Below are 17,806 nucleotides of genomic sequence, written 5' to 3' on the forward strand. Positions count from 1 at the left end.
AGCTTTTTGCTGGACATAAAAGGAGAACAGTGCATTCGAAAAGATAAAAGTGGCTATGTGTTGCACTCCTGTCTTGAAGTTGCCCGAATTCAACAAGGAATTTGAGATCCATACCGATGCCTCGGATGGAGTTCTTGGCGGAGTGCTAATGCAGGATGGTCATCCCGTTGCCTACGAATCTAAAAAGTTCTCAAATGTTCAACAGCAGCGGTGGCCTACTCATGAGAAAGAGATGTACACCATTGTGCACTGCCTAGAGAAATGGCGCCACTATGTGCAAGACAAGCACACCAACATCTACACCGACAACATCTCCCTCAAGTACTATCAAACCCAACCCAAGTTATCACCCAAGCAAGCTAGGTGGCAAGACCTCTTGGCAGAGTTCGACATAGACATAATGCACAAACTCAGCAAACATAATGTAATGCCAGATGCATTGAGCCGTATGCCACAAGTTAATGCAGTTAGTGCAGTGGACAGTGGGGTCCTAGATCAGATTAGAGCAGCTATCAAGCAAGATGTGCAGTTCAGAAGATGTTCAACGACCTGCACAAAGGGAAACCAGCTATAGGGTTGTATGATTTTAAGGATGGACTATTCTATGCCCATGGGAAAGTCTATGTGCCAGTGTGCCTAGCTTGAAAGCTAAATTGTTGTGGGAAGCCCATGATTGCAAATTGGCAGGCCATGGCGGCCAAAAACGGTCGTTTGAGAAATTGAGTAGATTTTTCTATTAGCCTAAAATGCAGGATGATGTGGTCGAGTATGTAAGATCATGCCCCACGTGCCAACAAGGCCACGAGTGCGCCGCAATCAACCAAAATTCTATGTCAAGTGGAAGGGGTGCCCTATGACAGATTGTGTTTGGGTGCCTGAAGCAAAGTTGTTAGATGCATACAAAGAGCTGGTCATGCAGTTTTACAAGTTCCTTGAAACATTGCAAGATGATGCCAGCAGCATGTAATGCCTACCTATGCTGAGGGTCATGTATTGCTTTGTCGTACAATGTTGTACATAGCCTTTTTGCCTCTTCCTCAAGCTTGAAAGGGGCTTCAAGCTCTTTAAAAGGGGGGTGTATGTGGTGGCCCTCCCTCTCGGGATTCCTATCCAAACCACCTTGGTGCTTTGGTGGTATGCTTGAATGCCCCGAGAATGTTGCATCTATGTGGGGGGCCAAGCAATCATCCAAGCAACCAACGCACTCACAAGCTACCTTCAAGCGCTCAACTCTCTCCCTCTCTCCCCTCGAGTCATGGTTGGGGCTCCCCACCCCCGAACAGCCGTGACTCGCATCTCTCTCTCAAGCGACCCTCTTTCTTGTAATTATTCTCTTGGTTAATAGCAATCCCGACTCATCCACGAGTCTTCTATTCAAGCAATCTTCTCTCTCTCATTCTTGGCAAGCAAAACGTGAGTTCCCCGTTGCCATTGGCTCCACGCGAGTTGCAAGGGACGTTGGCCGGTCCCGTCGTTTGTGGTGCCATTTGGCACGTCGGCAAGGTGAAGTGAGCCCCGTATGAAAAAAATTGGCTAGTTGACATTGTGCTCAGTAGGTTTAGTCTAGCATTTGGGGGTTGATTATTCATTCATTGGGTTAGAGAAATTACACATAATTCCAATCAGCAAATGAGAGAAAGACAAATTGGCTTACTTTTATTGACGGGGACAAAGTCTCTAGAGGAAATATATAGAGTGTCTTAGGGAGACCATGATTTCAAATGGTAAATTCTTGTATGGCACTATCATTTTTTTTTTGGTAAATTCTTGTATGGCACTATCATTGTTTCTTATGAAAAGTTTGACAATATCTTTAAATGTTTATGTATATGTGCATTGCACACTAGGGCAATGTAATGATTTCGATATGTGCAAAAGGAGTAACTCGTGTTCCAAGTTTAACTTCAAAGATGTATGGGATGTGCAAGACTGTTCTAGGGTACCATTTTATTAGAATAATTCTATTTTGCTTTTTTATTAGAATAATTTTATTTTTCTTTTGAGATAGAGAGAGAAAAAGAGAGAGAGAGAAATATAAAGAAAGGGAGAGAGAGACAGAGAAAGAGAGAGGTATGTAGCCAAAAAAAAAAGCCTCCCATTATTTTAAAACCACTGCCATTTTTGGAAAACTGCTCGCACGCAATTACTCGCCATTTTTTGAAAACCGCTCGCACGCAATTACTCGCCAAAAAAATCCCCCATCCTAGGACAATCCTAAACCACGGTTTGCACAATTGTATATGTTTAATAGTGAGCACGAATTCCAAAATCGACTAGGTGTCATGAATGGATTGGAATCCATGACCCTAGAAGCACTTCAATCCATGATGCACACTTCTAATCCATTTACACAAGCTTTTAAGTATGTGGGAGGAATGTTGAGTGACAATCCGGGTTTGGAATTGAAAATGACCATATGTGAGATGAAATCCACATCTAGGTAGTACCCGAGCCAACAACTTCCAAGATTGCTATGTATGCGATTGCCACAAATGCAAGCGACATTTTTTTCCTAGATGGTATGGAGGAGATCGAGCAAGACATATTTGTATAATTGCTTGCTTGCGAAGTTACGTGGACAAGGGTATGTTGCTTTAGCCACTACATCATCAGGTATTGCTTCTCTACTCTTGGAAAATGGACGTACTGCACATTTTAGATTCAAGATACCTCTGGAGATAAACAATTCTTCAACTTGCAAAATCCCTTTACATGGACAACTTGTAGAGGTTTTGAGAGTTTGTAAGCTCATTATTTGGAATGAGACTCCAATGATTCATCATTATGCTTTTAAAGCATTGGATAGGAGCTTACAAGATGTATTATTCTTAGATAAGCCATTTGGTAGAAAGGTTGTATTAATGGGGGGAGATTTTAGACAAATCTTGCCTGTTATTATTATGAAGGGAAGACGTGAGGATATTGTTAATGCAGCATTGTGTTGTTCCTTTCTATGGAACTCTGTCAAAGTACAGAGCCACCTCTATGGTCAGCTCCTATTACTATGGGTCACGTAGGAGGAATTATGATTGATACTTATAGGGATAGGTAAGTATAAGTGTAATTATTAGGCCAGGGAAACATTGTATAAATATTTGTTGAACCTATGTATAAATAATTGTATAACCTATTTGTTATGCTTTGATTTTAGGATATTGCATAACATTGATACCTTTATGGTTAGAGTTATCCACGAAGGCCTCAAGATGTATGGAATTAGTGTTCAAGATGAAAAGTGGGGCGTTTATTTATTTCAGAGAAAGATGGAGAGACGCTTTGCATCTTTTGAGAGGTATTCAGTACCCGACGACTGGGTGTTTCTTATATCCATCATGATCATTGGTATTCATTATGAGTTTCATACTAGAGCTCTTCATGTTGTACGAGGTAATCTTGATTATGTTTTTCTATTATATGGTTTTTTTTTTTGAAATTTTATTTATCATTGTGTCGTTTGTGGAGGTCCTTTTCATTCATCGATAGTAGAGCATGTGGAAGACGGATCACCACCTTACAATACATAGCGTGTTGTGAGATAGATGAATGATCCTTCTTGCAAGGGAAGAATTCAATTTGCTAATTCTGACATTACTGGCTTAGATTGGTGACTTATATGGATATATATATTGTTGACTTAGATAATTTTGTGTGATGCATTTTAAGAATCTTTGATATTGGTCCTTTTTGCGTCTTTGTATGTTACATTACTATGATATTTGTTCTCGCTCTATAAATCTATGTGAGACATGGATGTAATTTTGAGATATATATATATGAGGTCACCTGAAATTATGTATTGTGTTTGCTTAAAACATGGCCAAGAAACCCAGCCTGTTTCCTACGGGACTAAATGACACATTATGAATCGGAAGGGATCTAAGGCTGAAAAGAGGCGTCGTGATCTTGCCTAATCTAGATCGTCGAATTTTCGTCGGGCATGTGAACTAGGGGTGAACTCAGAGTGAACTCAGGAGGGGTGAACTTAGGATATACCATCAGGATTTTTGGGACTTACAAAATTTTGGAGGGGTTGAGCTCAATGCAAAAGAGGATTCGAACTTGGAACCATCCACTCAACCTTTCAACATCTAACCACTATGCTATACTTTCCACCAACAGGCTGTGGAGAGTGTTTTTAAATTTAAATCTTGATATTTTGGTCCCTAGTTCATTTTCTTACCGGAAAATGTTTCCCTAGTTCACTTTCTTGTCAGAAAAGGTCTCCCTAGTTCACCTTAGTTCACCCCTAGTTTACTCTCAAGTTTACCCGCAGCTCACTCGTAATTCACTTGGGAATCCAACGGTGTTGATCAAATCATAATCGCGACGTCTCTTTCCAACCATAGATCCCTCCTGACTCATGATATGTCACTTCATGAGGCATGTTTTCTCTGTTTTCTCTCCTAGCCGCCACACCAATAGTAGTATTTATTAATTTCACACGCCCTTCTATCTTTTTTCCGAGAGCAGGATAGTTGGGACACCAACAAGAGCAGATCTCTCGCAGAAGACTTAAGCCACGAGGTTCCCAAACAGTCCCTCTTGCTTCAGGATAACAAGAAGCCAGAAGCCCTACCATCATGATCATCATCGTTACCACGATGATCATGATTCTCCGCTACTACCCACCCTCCATCATCAGCATCATCTCCATGATCGCCCTCCTCCCCAGCAACAACAGCAGCAGCAGGGCTCTTCCTCCTCTTCTTCTATTTCTTGCAGGAACGGTGGTGGTTTCTTCCAGGACGATCACGAGCAGCTTCTTCAAACTCTCTCTGAAAATGGAGAGCTGGACAGAGCGCTGGATGTCCTCTCCCGCATGCACACCCCCCTTTCCACCAAGACCTACAGTTCCCTCCTCAAGGCATGCAGCAAAAGCAAGACCCTCCTTCATGCCAAGCAAGTCTATGCCCATCTTGCCCTTCATAGTACCCCCATGACTGGCTTTCTGGGTGACCACTTGGTGATGACACTGGCAAAGTGTGGCGCCGTAGACAATGCTTACCAGATATCAGCCACATTGCCTCGTCGTACTGTCTTCTCCTGGACCGCCATCATCTCTGCTTATGCCGAATGCGGCCATGGGCACAAAGCGCTCAATATGTATCAATGCATGCAAGAGGATGGTGTGGAGCCCAGCAATTATACCTTTGTTAGCCTCTTCAAAGCTTGTGGCAGCATACCTGACCTTGAACAGGGTAAAAAGCTACATGCAGATGCCCGCACAAAAGGCTTCGCCTCGGATGTGTTCGTTTGTTCTGCCCTCTTGAGTATGTATGGCAAGTGTGGGGCTGTTGTGGAAGCAGAGAATGTGTTCTCTGCATTGCTCCTACATGACGTCGTGTCATGGAATACAATGCTTTCGGCATATGTTAAGCAGCACCAAGCAGAGAAGGCTCTGCAGCTGTATAGACAGATGCAAGAAGAAGGCCTAACTCCAGACCACCTGACGTTTGTGATCGCCCTTCAGGCATGTGGCACCCTTGCAGATAAGGGAAAAGCCAAATTGATTTGTTTTGAAATCGGACAGGCATTACACGCGGATGCCCACAGGAAAATGGGATGCACATCACACATCCTTGTCGAGAACACCATTTTGAGTATGTATGGCAAGTGTGGGGCCATTGTGGAAGCACAGGGCATCTTCTCTGAAATGTCCCACCGTGGCGTCATCTCATGGAATGCCATGCTCTCAGCATATGTTGGGCAGGGCCTAGCTCAGAAGGGCTTGCAGTTGTACAGGCAGATGCAAGAGGAAGGCATGAGTTCAAACCAGCTGACATTTTTGATTGCCCTTCAGGCATGTTGCATCCTTGCAGAGAAGGAAGAAGCTCTTGCTGTGAAGGGAAGATTGACCAAAGTGATGTGTTTGGGAATTGGACACGCATTACACACAGATGCATGCTTGAAGGACTACTCATCGGATGTTCTTGTTTGTACGACCCTTCTGAGTATGTATGGCAAGTGTGGAAGTGTTGTGGAAGCAGAAGATGTGTTCATTGCAATGTCCCATCGAGATGTTGTGACATGGACTGCAATGTTGTCAATGTATCTTGAACAAGGGCAAGGAGAGAAGGCATTGCAGTTGTACCGGCAGATGCAAGATGAAGGCATGAGTCCAAATCAGCTTACATGTGTTATTGCCCTTCAGGCATGTGGCATCCTTGCAAAGAAGGAAGAAGCTTTTGTTGCAAAGGGTAGATTAACCAGAGTAATACCACTAGAAATTGGACAGGCATTACATGTTGATGCATGTTTGAAGGGCTACACATCCAACATCCTTGTTGGTACGGCCATTGTTAGAATGTATGGCAAGTGTGGGACCATTGTGGAAGCAGAGGACATGTTTGGTTCATTGTCTCATCGTGACACCGTGTCATGGAATGTGATGCTGTCTGCATATGTTGAACAGGGCCAAGGAGAGAAGGCTTTATGGTTGTACAGAAAGATGCAAAAACAGCTTGTGACAGTGGATGATGGTACACTTATTTGTCTTACACAAGCCTGCAGTGAAACAGGCAGCTTGGATACATGTAGACAGCTTCATTTCAACATTATCTCTGCTAGATATGATCAGATTCCCTCTGTAGCAGCCACTCTAATTCATGCATATGGGAGTTCCGGAAGCATTATAGATGCACAAGCATTTTTTGATGAACTTTGTGAGCCTGATATTGTGTCGTGGACTGCATGCATATCTGGTCATGCAGGACAAGGGGATTCTGTAGCAACCATCCACATGTTTGAGAAAATGAAATTGGCATGTAACAAGCCTGATGATGTAGTGCTTACTTTAGTTCTCACAAGCTGCAGTCATGCAGGCCTTGTTGCTGAAGGTGTTGAGTACTTTGGCCTCGTGGACAAGGATAACTCTATTATAACTAACTTAAAGCATTTTGGCATTATGATAGACCTTTTTGGTCGGGCAGGAGACTTCAAGAGGATAGAGAGCATCTTGGGGAGGATGCCAATGCAGGCTGATCTGACCGTTTGGTTGTGTTTGCTGGGTGCATGCCATATGCACGGCAATTTAGAGATGGCCAAACAGGCGTTTCATCATGCGGTAAATCTGCAGCCCAAGGAGGGCACTGCATATGTTTTGATGTCAAACATCTACGCAAACGCTGGACTGCAAGGGTGTGCAGCTGAGGTGGAACACACTAGACAAAAGCAAGGTGCATGGAGGAACGCTCTTGATTGAGCATGAATATGAAGTACTTATCAATTATAGGAGATCAAAAGCACCCACAAGGAAAACATTTAATCACCTGAGAGTGAGCAAAGAGCTTAGTGCATCCTTGAATCTGAACAGTATGTTCGGGGGTTTTGTGAAGAATTTGGAGTCCCCCATATGAAGGTTTTTTGTGGCAAACCATCTAAAAACAAAGGTAACTATTTAGTTACAAAAACCACTATATTAATTAAGTTGATGTATTCAATTATGGCTTGAGTAATCCAGTGAACTTCAATCAATATATTTAATCCAGTCATTTTTCTCAGTCCCAAAAGTGCTACCTAGAGGCAGTTCCTGCCTGGCCAGTCAGCAGGCATTCGGATCCCACGGATTGCCAACGAAGAAGTAACCAGTTCACACTCTCAGAAAAACCCTGCACCCCTAGAAGAAATCATCCCAGTGTACTTTTTTTATAAAAATATCAACCCAAAATATTAGGAAGAATAAATCAACAATGTTAAAAAATTTCATTGATGCGCCTGCTTGCTGAAATTCTGGAGTTGGCCTAAAATGCAAATTTTATGTGGAGGGTTAGGAGCATCTTCTTCCAGCAAATAGGCCTGCCTAATTGCTATTGTGCAATTGATGCTACATATGTAAACATGAACATTGCCGAAGTACATGAGTATTGCTGACTGCTTTGGCAGAAACAATGCAGCATTGACATTATTTGCACATCATGGGGCATGTTCACAAGATGGCTGAGGTCAGCAAATGACTACTGCTCCTTGAAAATTCCGGGTTTGGAACAGGGTGCAGGCAGGCCTGTACCTTAATGGCCTGGCCTTAGTTGATGGCATCATGACCTGCCAAGAATACATCACTGCAGATGGTGGGTACACATTATGGGAGTGGTGTCTTCCCTAGACGGACATGCAGATGCAGTCATGGTTCAATGGGCTTCTGGACAAGCCTGCTTCAACCTGCAAACATTAGAGGGTGGGGACAATAGCCCAATGGTAGAGCTGGGAGTGTGAGTTCAGATTGAATTCAACCTTAGTCCTTGCACATCAAAACGCAAGGGTGCAGCAAGATTCCTCGCCAGCATACACTCCTACATGAGATACATGAAAAGCCTTGGCAAGTGTCAGAATGTAACATGTTCTCACCATTGCCAGTGCGAGCACAATGATGAATACACTCTTGTTATTATGTTGTACATTTCTTTCATAAATTTTTCCATACATTGAGAAGAAAACGATCTTAGCATGTTAATATTAGATTAGAACATGACATGCATTCAACGAGAACTTGCAAAGTAGTTTAGTGCATGGTGGTGAAAGCACACATCTCAAGTCATTCTCTTGCAAGCTCGATGGGACAAAGTCTTCTACCATCTATGCTATTCGTTCCATGCACTGTGCTTGCCCTATCTTGGAACTTTTTTTTGTTTTTCGAGCCGGGGTCAGAAGCGAGCAAGCTCGTTTTAAGACTCGAAAAGACCCGACCGTGCTATTCGTGCCATGCATTGTGCTTGCCCTATCTTGGAACTCTTTCCTCACAAAAGTGACACGCTCGGGTATGTCGCACTCCTCTAGTTTGCTCCGACTCTCTTGTGGGCAAGGCACCTCCCAAACATTGTCAAACCTAAGGGTGGTTCATGAGGGATCAGGGCCCTAAGGTGTGGACATGCAATCTAAACTAAAGTTATGAGAGATGGCTTTACACACTTGGACTCTTGAGTGCTCCCCTCAGTTCATAATGCCCAAAGAAAAAGGGGGTCACCCACAAAAAGACTTTACGGCGGTGCCTTGTGGACGACTTCATTGTTTATATTACTTGCCTTTTGCATTTAAAGCACAATTTCTCTCCATGTTCATTGCATTTAACCTTCGAAGTCGTTCTATTTTCAGCCAAACTTGCACTACTTGCAATGGTTTTATTAATTATCTACAAAGTCTCCTAAGCGATCCGCAAGGCATCGCTCTTACACACTTGGACTTCTAGTGGCTTCCACCACTTCCCACCTCCTTGCTATGGTTATGTCGTCGTCTTTGTAGCTAGGTGCAAGACGAGAGAGAGAGAGAGAGAGAGAGAGAGAGAGAGAGAGAGAGAGAGAGAGAGAGAGAGAGAATATCCCCCTTGCTCACTATCACCTTGTGTGCATCATTTTCACAATGTATATAGATGCTCAGTATTTTTGTCATTGCTTGATGTTTCTCGAAGCTTTCTATTTTTTGGTACATGGAGAACCTTCCGAACAAGGGAAACCATAGAACATTCCCTAGTTTTTATTGGAATTCAAGATTTACTTCATCCTACCACCCTTATTTAGTGCTCATCCTTTGAATGAGCAAGACTCCTTTGAAAGTCAAAAAGTACATGATGGGCATGAGTCAGCATCCACATAGGCATATGGCACTTTGGGCTTCTACCTAGTGTGTGTGTAATTGCATTTATGATGGACCATTAATCAATCAGTCTATATTTCATCTCCCAACAATAAGCTTTAGAATTCTACCTAGTCAAGAACCAGCCTTAACTTTAATTTAGATTGCATGTAGATCCCCAACTTGAGTATAATAGCCTTATGCGAGTTTTGACTAATGATGGTTTGCATAGTTTTGAAGTAAGAATTTTAAAACATTGACCTTTATACTTGCGATAGGATTTACTTAAGCGATTCTCCTAAGTCTTACCCGAAATACAAATTTGCATTTTGTTTATTGGCCTTCTCCTTGGATATCATAGTATGTTATGCTCACTTGATCGACGCTCCTTCAAGGTAGAAGTAAAGAAGGCTAATAATTGTCATGCCAACAAATAAATCAAGAAATACAATAACAATATGAGACACGACATGATGAGGAGTTATAACCCTTACAAATGGAGTTTCAATAGCTGCATATAAAGCAAACTTTGTGGAGCACCTAATCACTTTGAAGGCCTTGGTATGATTTACATTGCTTTTGAACCACTTTTCTCTGAACCACTTTTCTTGAGTGTGAAAAATGAGGAAAGTCACGGGTGTTGATGCTAAAGCTTTGTCATGTAGCTCTTTAGATGTTAATGCATCTGATGAGGTGACTTGTTGCATTTCCTTTTTGTTCAGAGTGCAAGAAGGTTCTTGTGCCTTCTCTATTTTTGGTTCTTGTGATTTGCTTGTTGTGGCTTTGGCTCACGGCTGCCACATCATTCTAGGCGTGTGTGTGCTTATTCTTGACACGAAAGTTAGTGGTGATGTTATTGGCTAGACCATCCCTCTCCTAATGCAATGGATAATGCTTAACTTGTTGTGGGGAACTTTCTAGTGTCCAAGCTTGTATCTCGGTAGACTCCAATCTTTGCTAGTGGTAGCTAGCACCAATCCCTTGTCTGCTACTCAAGCTGTCACCATGAGGTTGCTATTCTTCATACAAGTACATTCACTCATCGCTACTCTCACACTCAAGAATACAAGCATGAAAGGAACATGTACCAAGAATGTAGCTCTCTCTCCTCTCAACTCTCGCTCTCTCTCACACCATAGATAAGCAAGAGAGCAAGGAGATAAGACTAGACTCAATTGGCACAAAGGGGGATCGTGTCTTGTATTATGAGAAAAATGTTATTTATACAACTGGCCCTTATTCACACTTGGGTGCCCAAAACTTAATGAAAGATGAGCTAAATGCCTACTACAAATTACATAGTTTGTGCCACAGCCAGCTATTCTCATAATTACAACATTTAGAGTGCCGTTTCATGACACTTATTATGCTATCTCTCATATGTACTAGAGAAATGCTAAGTTAATCCCAAAATGGGATTAACGTCCCTCCCTACTTGATCCAGATTTTGCCTTGAGAATCTACTACCACAGGGCTTGTTGGCCCAAGTATTCTTTGTAGTGGCTTTTTCGTGTCTAGAGGACACGCAGTGTCTTGCATAAAAAGTACAAGGATCTCCAGAAGGTAGTGTCAATCATGTCCTCAAAAAGTGGTATGCATGTAAGAGGGAAGCCAGTGGATGGAGGCGATGATAATAGTACATAATTCCATTGTTAGATGGCCCTTTGTTTAAATCAAAGCACATATGATCCCTATTATAGCTATGGGAAAAAATCATCCTGAATGTCGATGAGAAGGATGATGAGCTGAAGAAACTTGACAATTGTCGACAATGGCAGGATCAGGAATGGCTTGCCACGCATGTAGCGGGAAGGATCAGCCTCGGTTTTTGGCTAGCTATCCAGTGGTTCCTCGAGGGTTAGTGGAAAAATCAAAGCCAAAGTCATGAAAATCTCTCTCACTATTAGTGGGAAAATCAAAGGCAGAGTAGTCATGAAAATCTCTCTCACTATTAGTGGGAAAATCAAAGGCAGAGTAGTCATGAAAATCTCTCTCTCTATTAGTGGAGGAATAGTGTTATCCTTATTTTTATTTTGATAAATAGTAGATAAATAAGAAGTTATAGGACTAAACATTGGGTAGGTGCTATCCTCTACATCATCCCTTTTATCTCCATCCCCATCATTGGAAGGTGGTGGTGGTTTCTTGGTGATCAGGAAATCATGTAAAGCATGTAAATCTTCTTCCACGAGGAATGTGGGATATTCTATGTGCACTTGGTCAAAGTCATATATTAATGTTGTTAATGAACATTGTAGATGTGTACAAATAATATCATAAAGGCAAAGAATGCCATAGGGATAATAAAGTTTGCTATTATGTAAGAGGGGGTGTTGGTGGGTGTCCCAAGCCTCTACCCAACCGTGTGTGAGCATCCAAGTTAAGCTTTCCTGTAGTTTAGGAAGGGGAGCTACAAACGAGCTAGGTAGAGATGGTTTCATTAAGTCAATGAGTTCCTCCCCCTCGCTAAAGTTAGTAGAATTAATAAGAACTCTGCACCAAGATCAAAAATTCAGCACTATAGGGTGTAGGGGGTATATATACATGGATTGAGCCTCATTAAGTTCAAGAACTGCCGTAAATATAGCCATAATAATGGTGGGGTTCGCATATCGTGTAGTATTTTGTTGAATTAGTGCTAGGTCCCCCTGGGTTAGTTCCTCACTTAAGTTAATATTGTATTGGCATAGAGAGAATGTTAGTGAAGCAAAAAACAGGGAGAAAGTTTAGTGAGGGACCCGAGGAACCACAGGAAGGTCAGCCAGTGGGGCTACCCTATCCACAAGCTTACTATATGTGCTAGTGGGGCTGCCCCATCCACGAGCTTACTGTATGTGCCGTTATCTTCAAGCGCGTGGGTTCTCCTTGTGGCTGCAGCTATTGGCAAAGATCAGTGAGGCGAGCCTCTTGAGCTTGCAAAGTCTGGGCAATCTATAGCTCCCTTTGGTGGGCGAGCTTCTTAGAGTTGGAGATTTTAAAGGAGTAGGCTATCCTTCTTTGTTTGCAACACACCCATCTCAACTTATGCTCTAGCTGTCACGGCATGGACATCCATAATCTTCTCATTAAGATGAGAGATAACATGGTGGCTAGCCAACATAGTCACCTTTTCCGCTTGGAGATCCTACAGTGTGGCCATGAGGTCCTTGACCCGAATGTCATAGTTGGCAGTAGCTAATTTTGTAGATGTCGTTGGCGTGTTCTAGCTGCCCTTGTAACACCTCCATGTGGGCTTTTAATCCTGCTTCAGTGGCCTTTAACTCCTTTTCCTTCTCTTCTCCAAGGCTTGGCAATCATGAATTCCATTAGAAAGTTGAGCCTGGAGATTTAGCACCTAAGTATGCACCTCAATGTCACCATGAAACGTTTCAAGTCCCGAAATGTTTCAACCCAAACGTTCCACTGTGACAAGCACCGACTAAAATGCTAGACCAAAAAGACTATATATATATATATATATATATATATATATATATATATATATATATATATATATATGTATATATAGTCAAGAGAGATAGATGCTAGGTTGACTATTTGTTAGTATAAAAATCTCACAATTACTCACATAATACATTACAATGAGTGATAACACAAGTATAAAAGACATCTCTACTATTAATATTTAAACTTCAAATCTCAAAGTTTTGAAAATTTAGATGTTTCATTTTGAAGTTTTCAGTGGTGGGTGTTTCACTGAAACGTTGAAACAATTCATGCATTTCAGAGGTTTCATGTTTCAGGCTACCTGAAATGTGTTTCACAGTGACCATGATGCACCTTAGCCTGCAGTTCAAACACTACAGCTTGATGTTTTTCCTTAATGCCGTCCACTTTAATTTGCGTTGTGTAGTGCGAGACTTTTTCATGCTTTTTTGGCATTCTAACTGATTGAGAAGCTCTTGGAATCTCTCACTAGAAATATACATCCAAAAATCAATTTTACAGCTAAACTAGCTTCCACCAAAAAATCATAGAGTTTTTCTTCAAGAGAAGAAGCTGTTCCTGAATGGCCAGCTTAATTGTACTCTGTTTGTCCCAATGGGAAAAAGGTGTGAATTATGGAGGGGGGATCTTCTTGTCTAGGTTGATCCTTTGATCTTCCTCCATGGCTATGGCTAGCTTGGCGTCACTACTATAGAGCTTTAAACAAGGTATGTTTATCGTGGAATACATTTAAGGAAACCCTTAAGATCATGTTAGTGAATTTGAAATCTTTAGGGGGAAAAATAAATCAAGTTAACCTTTGGTATTATCTTTTGGTGATTTTGTTGTCATTTCCAAACAATTCCTTTGCAACTAAGAAGGAGGGGCTTAAAAATCATTAGGCGGATCTAGCCAATGCTTTAGAGGATAGTGATTGGGCTTCTTATGCTTTAGGGGATAGTGATTGGTCTTCTTCCCAAGATGATGACTTGATGATGAGATGGACCTAGTAGTAGATACTACCCCCAAGACGGGCACCTCTCAACAACAATTAATGATATCTCCTGGAATGTGAAGGAAATAAAGGTTAGAAGCAAATGAAATGGTCTTTTAGGCCATGTTATTGAGAAAAATGCTCTTGTTTGGTTCTTTAAGGAATGTCTTTTTTTCTTTAGGGACATAGATAAAGGTTATAGTGGGATGCTTAGTCTTATTCATAGGTCTCTAAAACCTTGTGTTATTGCTAATCATCTTTGAGGTAAAGAAACTTTGATTTTGACAATGAGCTAGGAAGACCAAACCTATTAGTTGGAAAATGTTTATGGGTGGAAATGTGTAAAGAGCAAACCTATTAGTTGGAAAATGTTTATGGGTGGTGGAAATGAAACCTATTAGTTGGAAAATATTTATGTGGGTGGCACATTGCTAAATAGAGAAAAACATTATGCACTAAGCACTTCTCATCCTTGGATATTAATGTGAGATTTCAACATGGTGGAAGATTATAGAGACATGAAGGGGGAAATGCATTGGTGATGGGGACTAAGAAAGGCAAATTGGAAGCTCTAGCTATACATAAAGGGATTTTTGTAGATGGATGAAAGTTGGGGGTCTCTTGGCCGCCATACTTATTTTAGTGTCAAAACAAAAATAGTTCCTTAAGGATTGATAGAGTTCTTTTTGGAGACCTTTATGTTCCCATGCCTACATTGTCCCTTACAGGCTCCTCATATTTCTTAACCTTTATATGAATATTAGCTTTACATGGGCAATTTTTTCTATTTTTGTTCCCTATTTGCAATCTTTTTTCGTTTCTCTTCTTCTTGGAGCTATTCATTGTGTGCATGTGCCTATATCCTTAATTGTCTACCCACGATTCCTCCACCAGCACCACCACTACATCATGGTGGTAGGCAAGGAGACCACTCAAGATCCTCTGTATGAGGAACAAGGCTCTCCAATAGGACCCAAAAGAAAAATTCTAAGGAGGAAAACCAAATAAAAGGGTAGCAACCTTGAACGCCTCATGGATATAGGAACCATCACAACCCACACAGAGATGGTGGGGGACAATTAGAAATTCTACTTTCAATACCACTCCCCTAGCTGCATGTAATTAGTGTATGATTCTATGGTGAACAAAAAGCTGGAGAAGACAAGACTTGGACACCTAGCTCTGAAGTAGTCCCTAGTGACACTCGGTTATGTGCAAAGTTCCTGGCCTCGTATCAACACAGCACAAAATGAGGCACGGTAATAAGTGCTAATGCAGCCAAGATGCCAGTGTTAATTACAGATTGGTTAATCAGAGAGGCACTCCACCTGTTGATTGGGGGAAAATCTTCTCCCTTTTCTAAAAAGTTGGACTTTTCTGACATTTTCCCACCTTCCCACGTGAACAACAATGGAGTAGAGTTTATAGCCCTCATTGGAGAAGGCTTGCAGAGTCCCACCCATGATCATGTAGGTAAAGCTGACTGCTACCTCCTGCTGACTGATACAACTACGTATACATGTATACGGTTTTCCACCTATACCAAGGGGAACATGACAATTGGGCTAGCATGCTCCACCAGGACTTTACCCATTACCTCACCACAAACATGGTAATAAGTTAGTAAACCCCTACTTACTCACCCAAATCCTAAGCCATACTTTTGGAGTCCCGTTGTCCCAAATGCTCCACCTGAAGAGCCCAAGGTGGCCACCACAACACATGAGGTCTTACAAAGAGAACTAGTAGAAGGCTCAACAGTCCTAGAAGATACAAGGCGCTTGCTAGTGCAAATTGGTGCCAGAACTCCAGAGCAACCCCCCAAGAAAAGGGTAAAGAACACACCTCACCAACCCCATTCTGTTTCCCCTTCCACATCAACTTATGCTAAAGGCCAAGAAACCACCCTAGCAGTCAAAGCCCCAAGCCCACCACCACCACCCTCTTCTCTAGTCCCCCATCTCTAACCCCCCAATAAGAACCAACAATCCTTGAATAGGATGAGTCAAAGGACCAAGCATGCCTCCCCGAGAGCCCACTATAGCAGATGAGGCCCAAAGCCAACCATCTAGCCTGCCTTCACCTCACCATCAAATCCCATTTGTTTCACCTTGGGAGTCGACAAGCTAGAGGGCCTCAATGCACGCGTCCAAAGCCGTGCCTCCCTCCAACCCTCCTCATCTAAAAAGCATACATGTGAGGCCATTCTCATAAGCTCTGGAGAGGATGTGGACACTACTGCAAGTGCCAAAAAGGAGAAGCTCTAGAGAGGATGTGGACACTACTGCAAGTGCCAAAAAGGAGAAGCCTCCCAAAGTAATAAGGAGCCTTACAAGCCGCTATGCACGTAGCTGCAAATGGTGGATGCCACGACAAAAAGGGTGGTAGTTCTTGGGCTAGAGAAGGGCATTCTACACTATTTAAAGCCCAAATATAACCGGGTTGAGGAGTAACTGAAGTAGTAAGGGGAACACGAGGACCACAAAATGGAGTCCTATGTGTCTGACCTGAATATCCTCTCCGCCCAAATGATGGACCCAAATGATGGAGCACAACTTCCACATGAAAGCCTCAACCAATAGGTTATTAAAAAAACATGCTAGCATCACTACAAAAGTAAATGCACAATTGATAGTGGAGATGGATGAACTCACAAAGGATGCAGAGGAAAAGCATAGAGGAATATCGAGGCTAACAAGACAACAGAGCCACCGTTTACAAGGTTAGCACCCTGGGGCATTGGATCTCCACTAAGGAAATAAGGAGAGATACCTTGGAGTCATCCCATCTAAACTCCCAGGGGGCCATGTGCATGGTCAAAAGTTCCTACCAATAAGCATCTTGACCATTCAGATGCACCTCCAATGAGGTTGCAGTTTGCAGGGACTGTAGTCAACACCACTCTAGGAAGGGGGACTATTAGCTCCCAAGCTAACAAGGAGGCACCAATCTGTGAAGAAGATTAGTAGTAGTGGCACGATGTCGCTATGTGTGGACCACCCCAAAAAATGAAAATTTTAAAAATCTTACAGAACTGCATTTTTTCACCTAAAAAACACTTTCCAACCTTTATATATGATAAAACATGAGTTTTTTTCTCTTATATTCCCACTTAAATAAAGGATAAAAGATTAAAACTTTTTTATATTAAAATTGGCACATGGCTGTGATGTCCTTCTAGACAGCTTTCATTTGTTTTGTTTAGAGGCTTCACAAGATTTTTTGGTGATGTGGCAACAAGTGGAAAATCACAAAGGGATCTAGATAATGAGAATTTAATAACTGAAAAATAAGAGAGAGAATGTTTAAAGAATAGAAAAGGAGTGAAAAGAGGTTCAAAAAACTAGGAGAAAAGTAGGGATCTTTTCTTATAAGATGAGAATTTTCAATGAAAAGTGGGAAGATTGAGAAATTTAAAAAATTAATATCAATAATTAAGCTACTATGTGCGAAGAATCAAGTCGGGGATGTTTACACATGTGCACACATCCTGCACATTACGATTAAAACATAGGAAGAAAATAATAAAAATAACCCTAATGTGCCAAGGGGGTACACATATGTACATGTGCACATGTGGAGGGGTAACAGCAAGTGGAGCATACAATGTTTTCTTACATAGAACAAAATATCTATTATGGTCCAAATCATATCATTATGTGACAAAGTAGTAGGTGCTAAATCTATCTACTATGGTCCAGATCATATCATTATATGTGACGAAGTAGTACGTAATCCCGTAATGAAATCCATTGAAATTTCTTCCTATATATGGACCATTTAGAATTGGAAAGGGCATTAAAAATTATACCTTCTTTGAGA

The 17,806-nt window shown here is 41.7% G+C and overlaps 1 protein-coding gene across 1 annotated transcript; it reads left to right on the plus strand.

The window, feature by feature from the left end:
• The first annotated feature begins 853 nt into the window (after positions 1-853).
• Positions 854-8,211, plus strand: LOC147638983 (pentatricopeptide repeat-containing protein At2g03380, mitochondrial-like). The gene is made up of 4 exons (XM_086793118.1): positions 854-963; positions 4,552-7,150; positions 7,882-7,940; positions 8,064-8,211. Exons 1-4 carry the CDS (start codon positions 854-856, stop codon positions 8,209-8,211), a joined length of 2,916 nt encoding a protein of 971 aa, XP_086649244.1.
• Positions 8,212-17,806: the final 9,595 nt, after the last annotated feature.

The sequence above is a fragment of the Cibotium barometz genome, chromosome 4 (assembly GCF_041138505.1).
Source record: "Cibotium barometz isolate CiBa-2024 chromosome 4, ASM4113850v1, whole genome shotgun sequence".
Lineage (NCBI taxonomy): Eukaryota > Viridiplantae > Streptophyta > Polypodiopsida > Cyatheales > Cibotiaceae > Cibotium > Cibotium barometz.

Excerpts from the sequence above, each read along its gene's own strand:
- LOC147638983 (XM_086793118.1), top strand. The coding sequence starts at position 854 with ATGACAGATTGTGTTTGGGTGCCTGAAGCAAAGTTGTTAGATGCATAC. Across the intron at positions 964-4,551 it reads CAAGATGATGCCAGCAGCAT|GATAACAAGAAGCCAGAAGC; the intron begins GTAATGCCTACC and ends CTCTTGCTTCAG. Across the intron at positions 7,941-8,063 it reads ATGTTCACAAGATGGCTGAG|ATGGTGGGTACACATTATGG; the intron begins GTCAGCAAATGA and ends ACATCACTGCAG.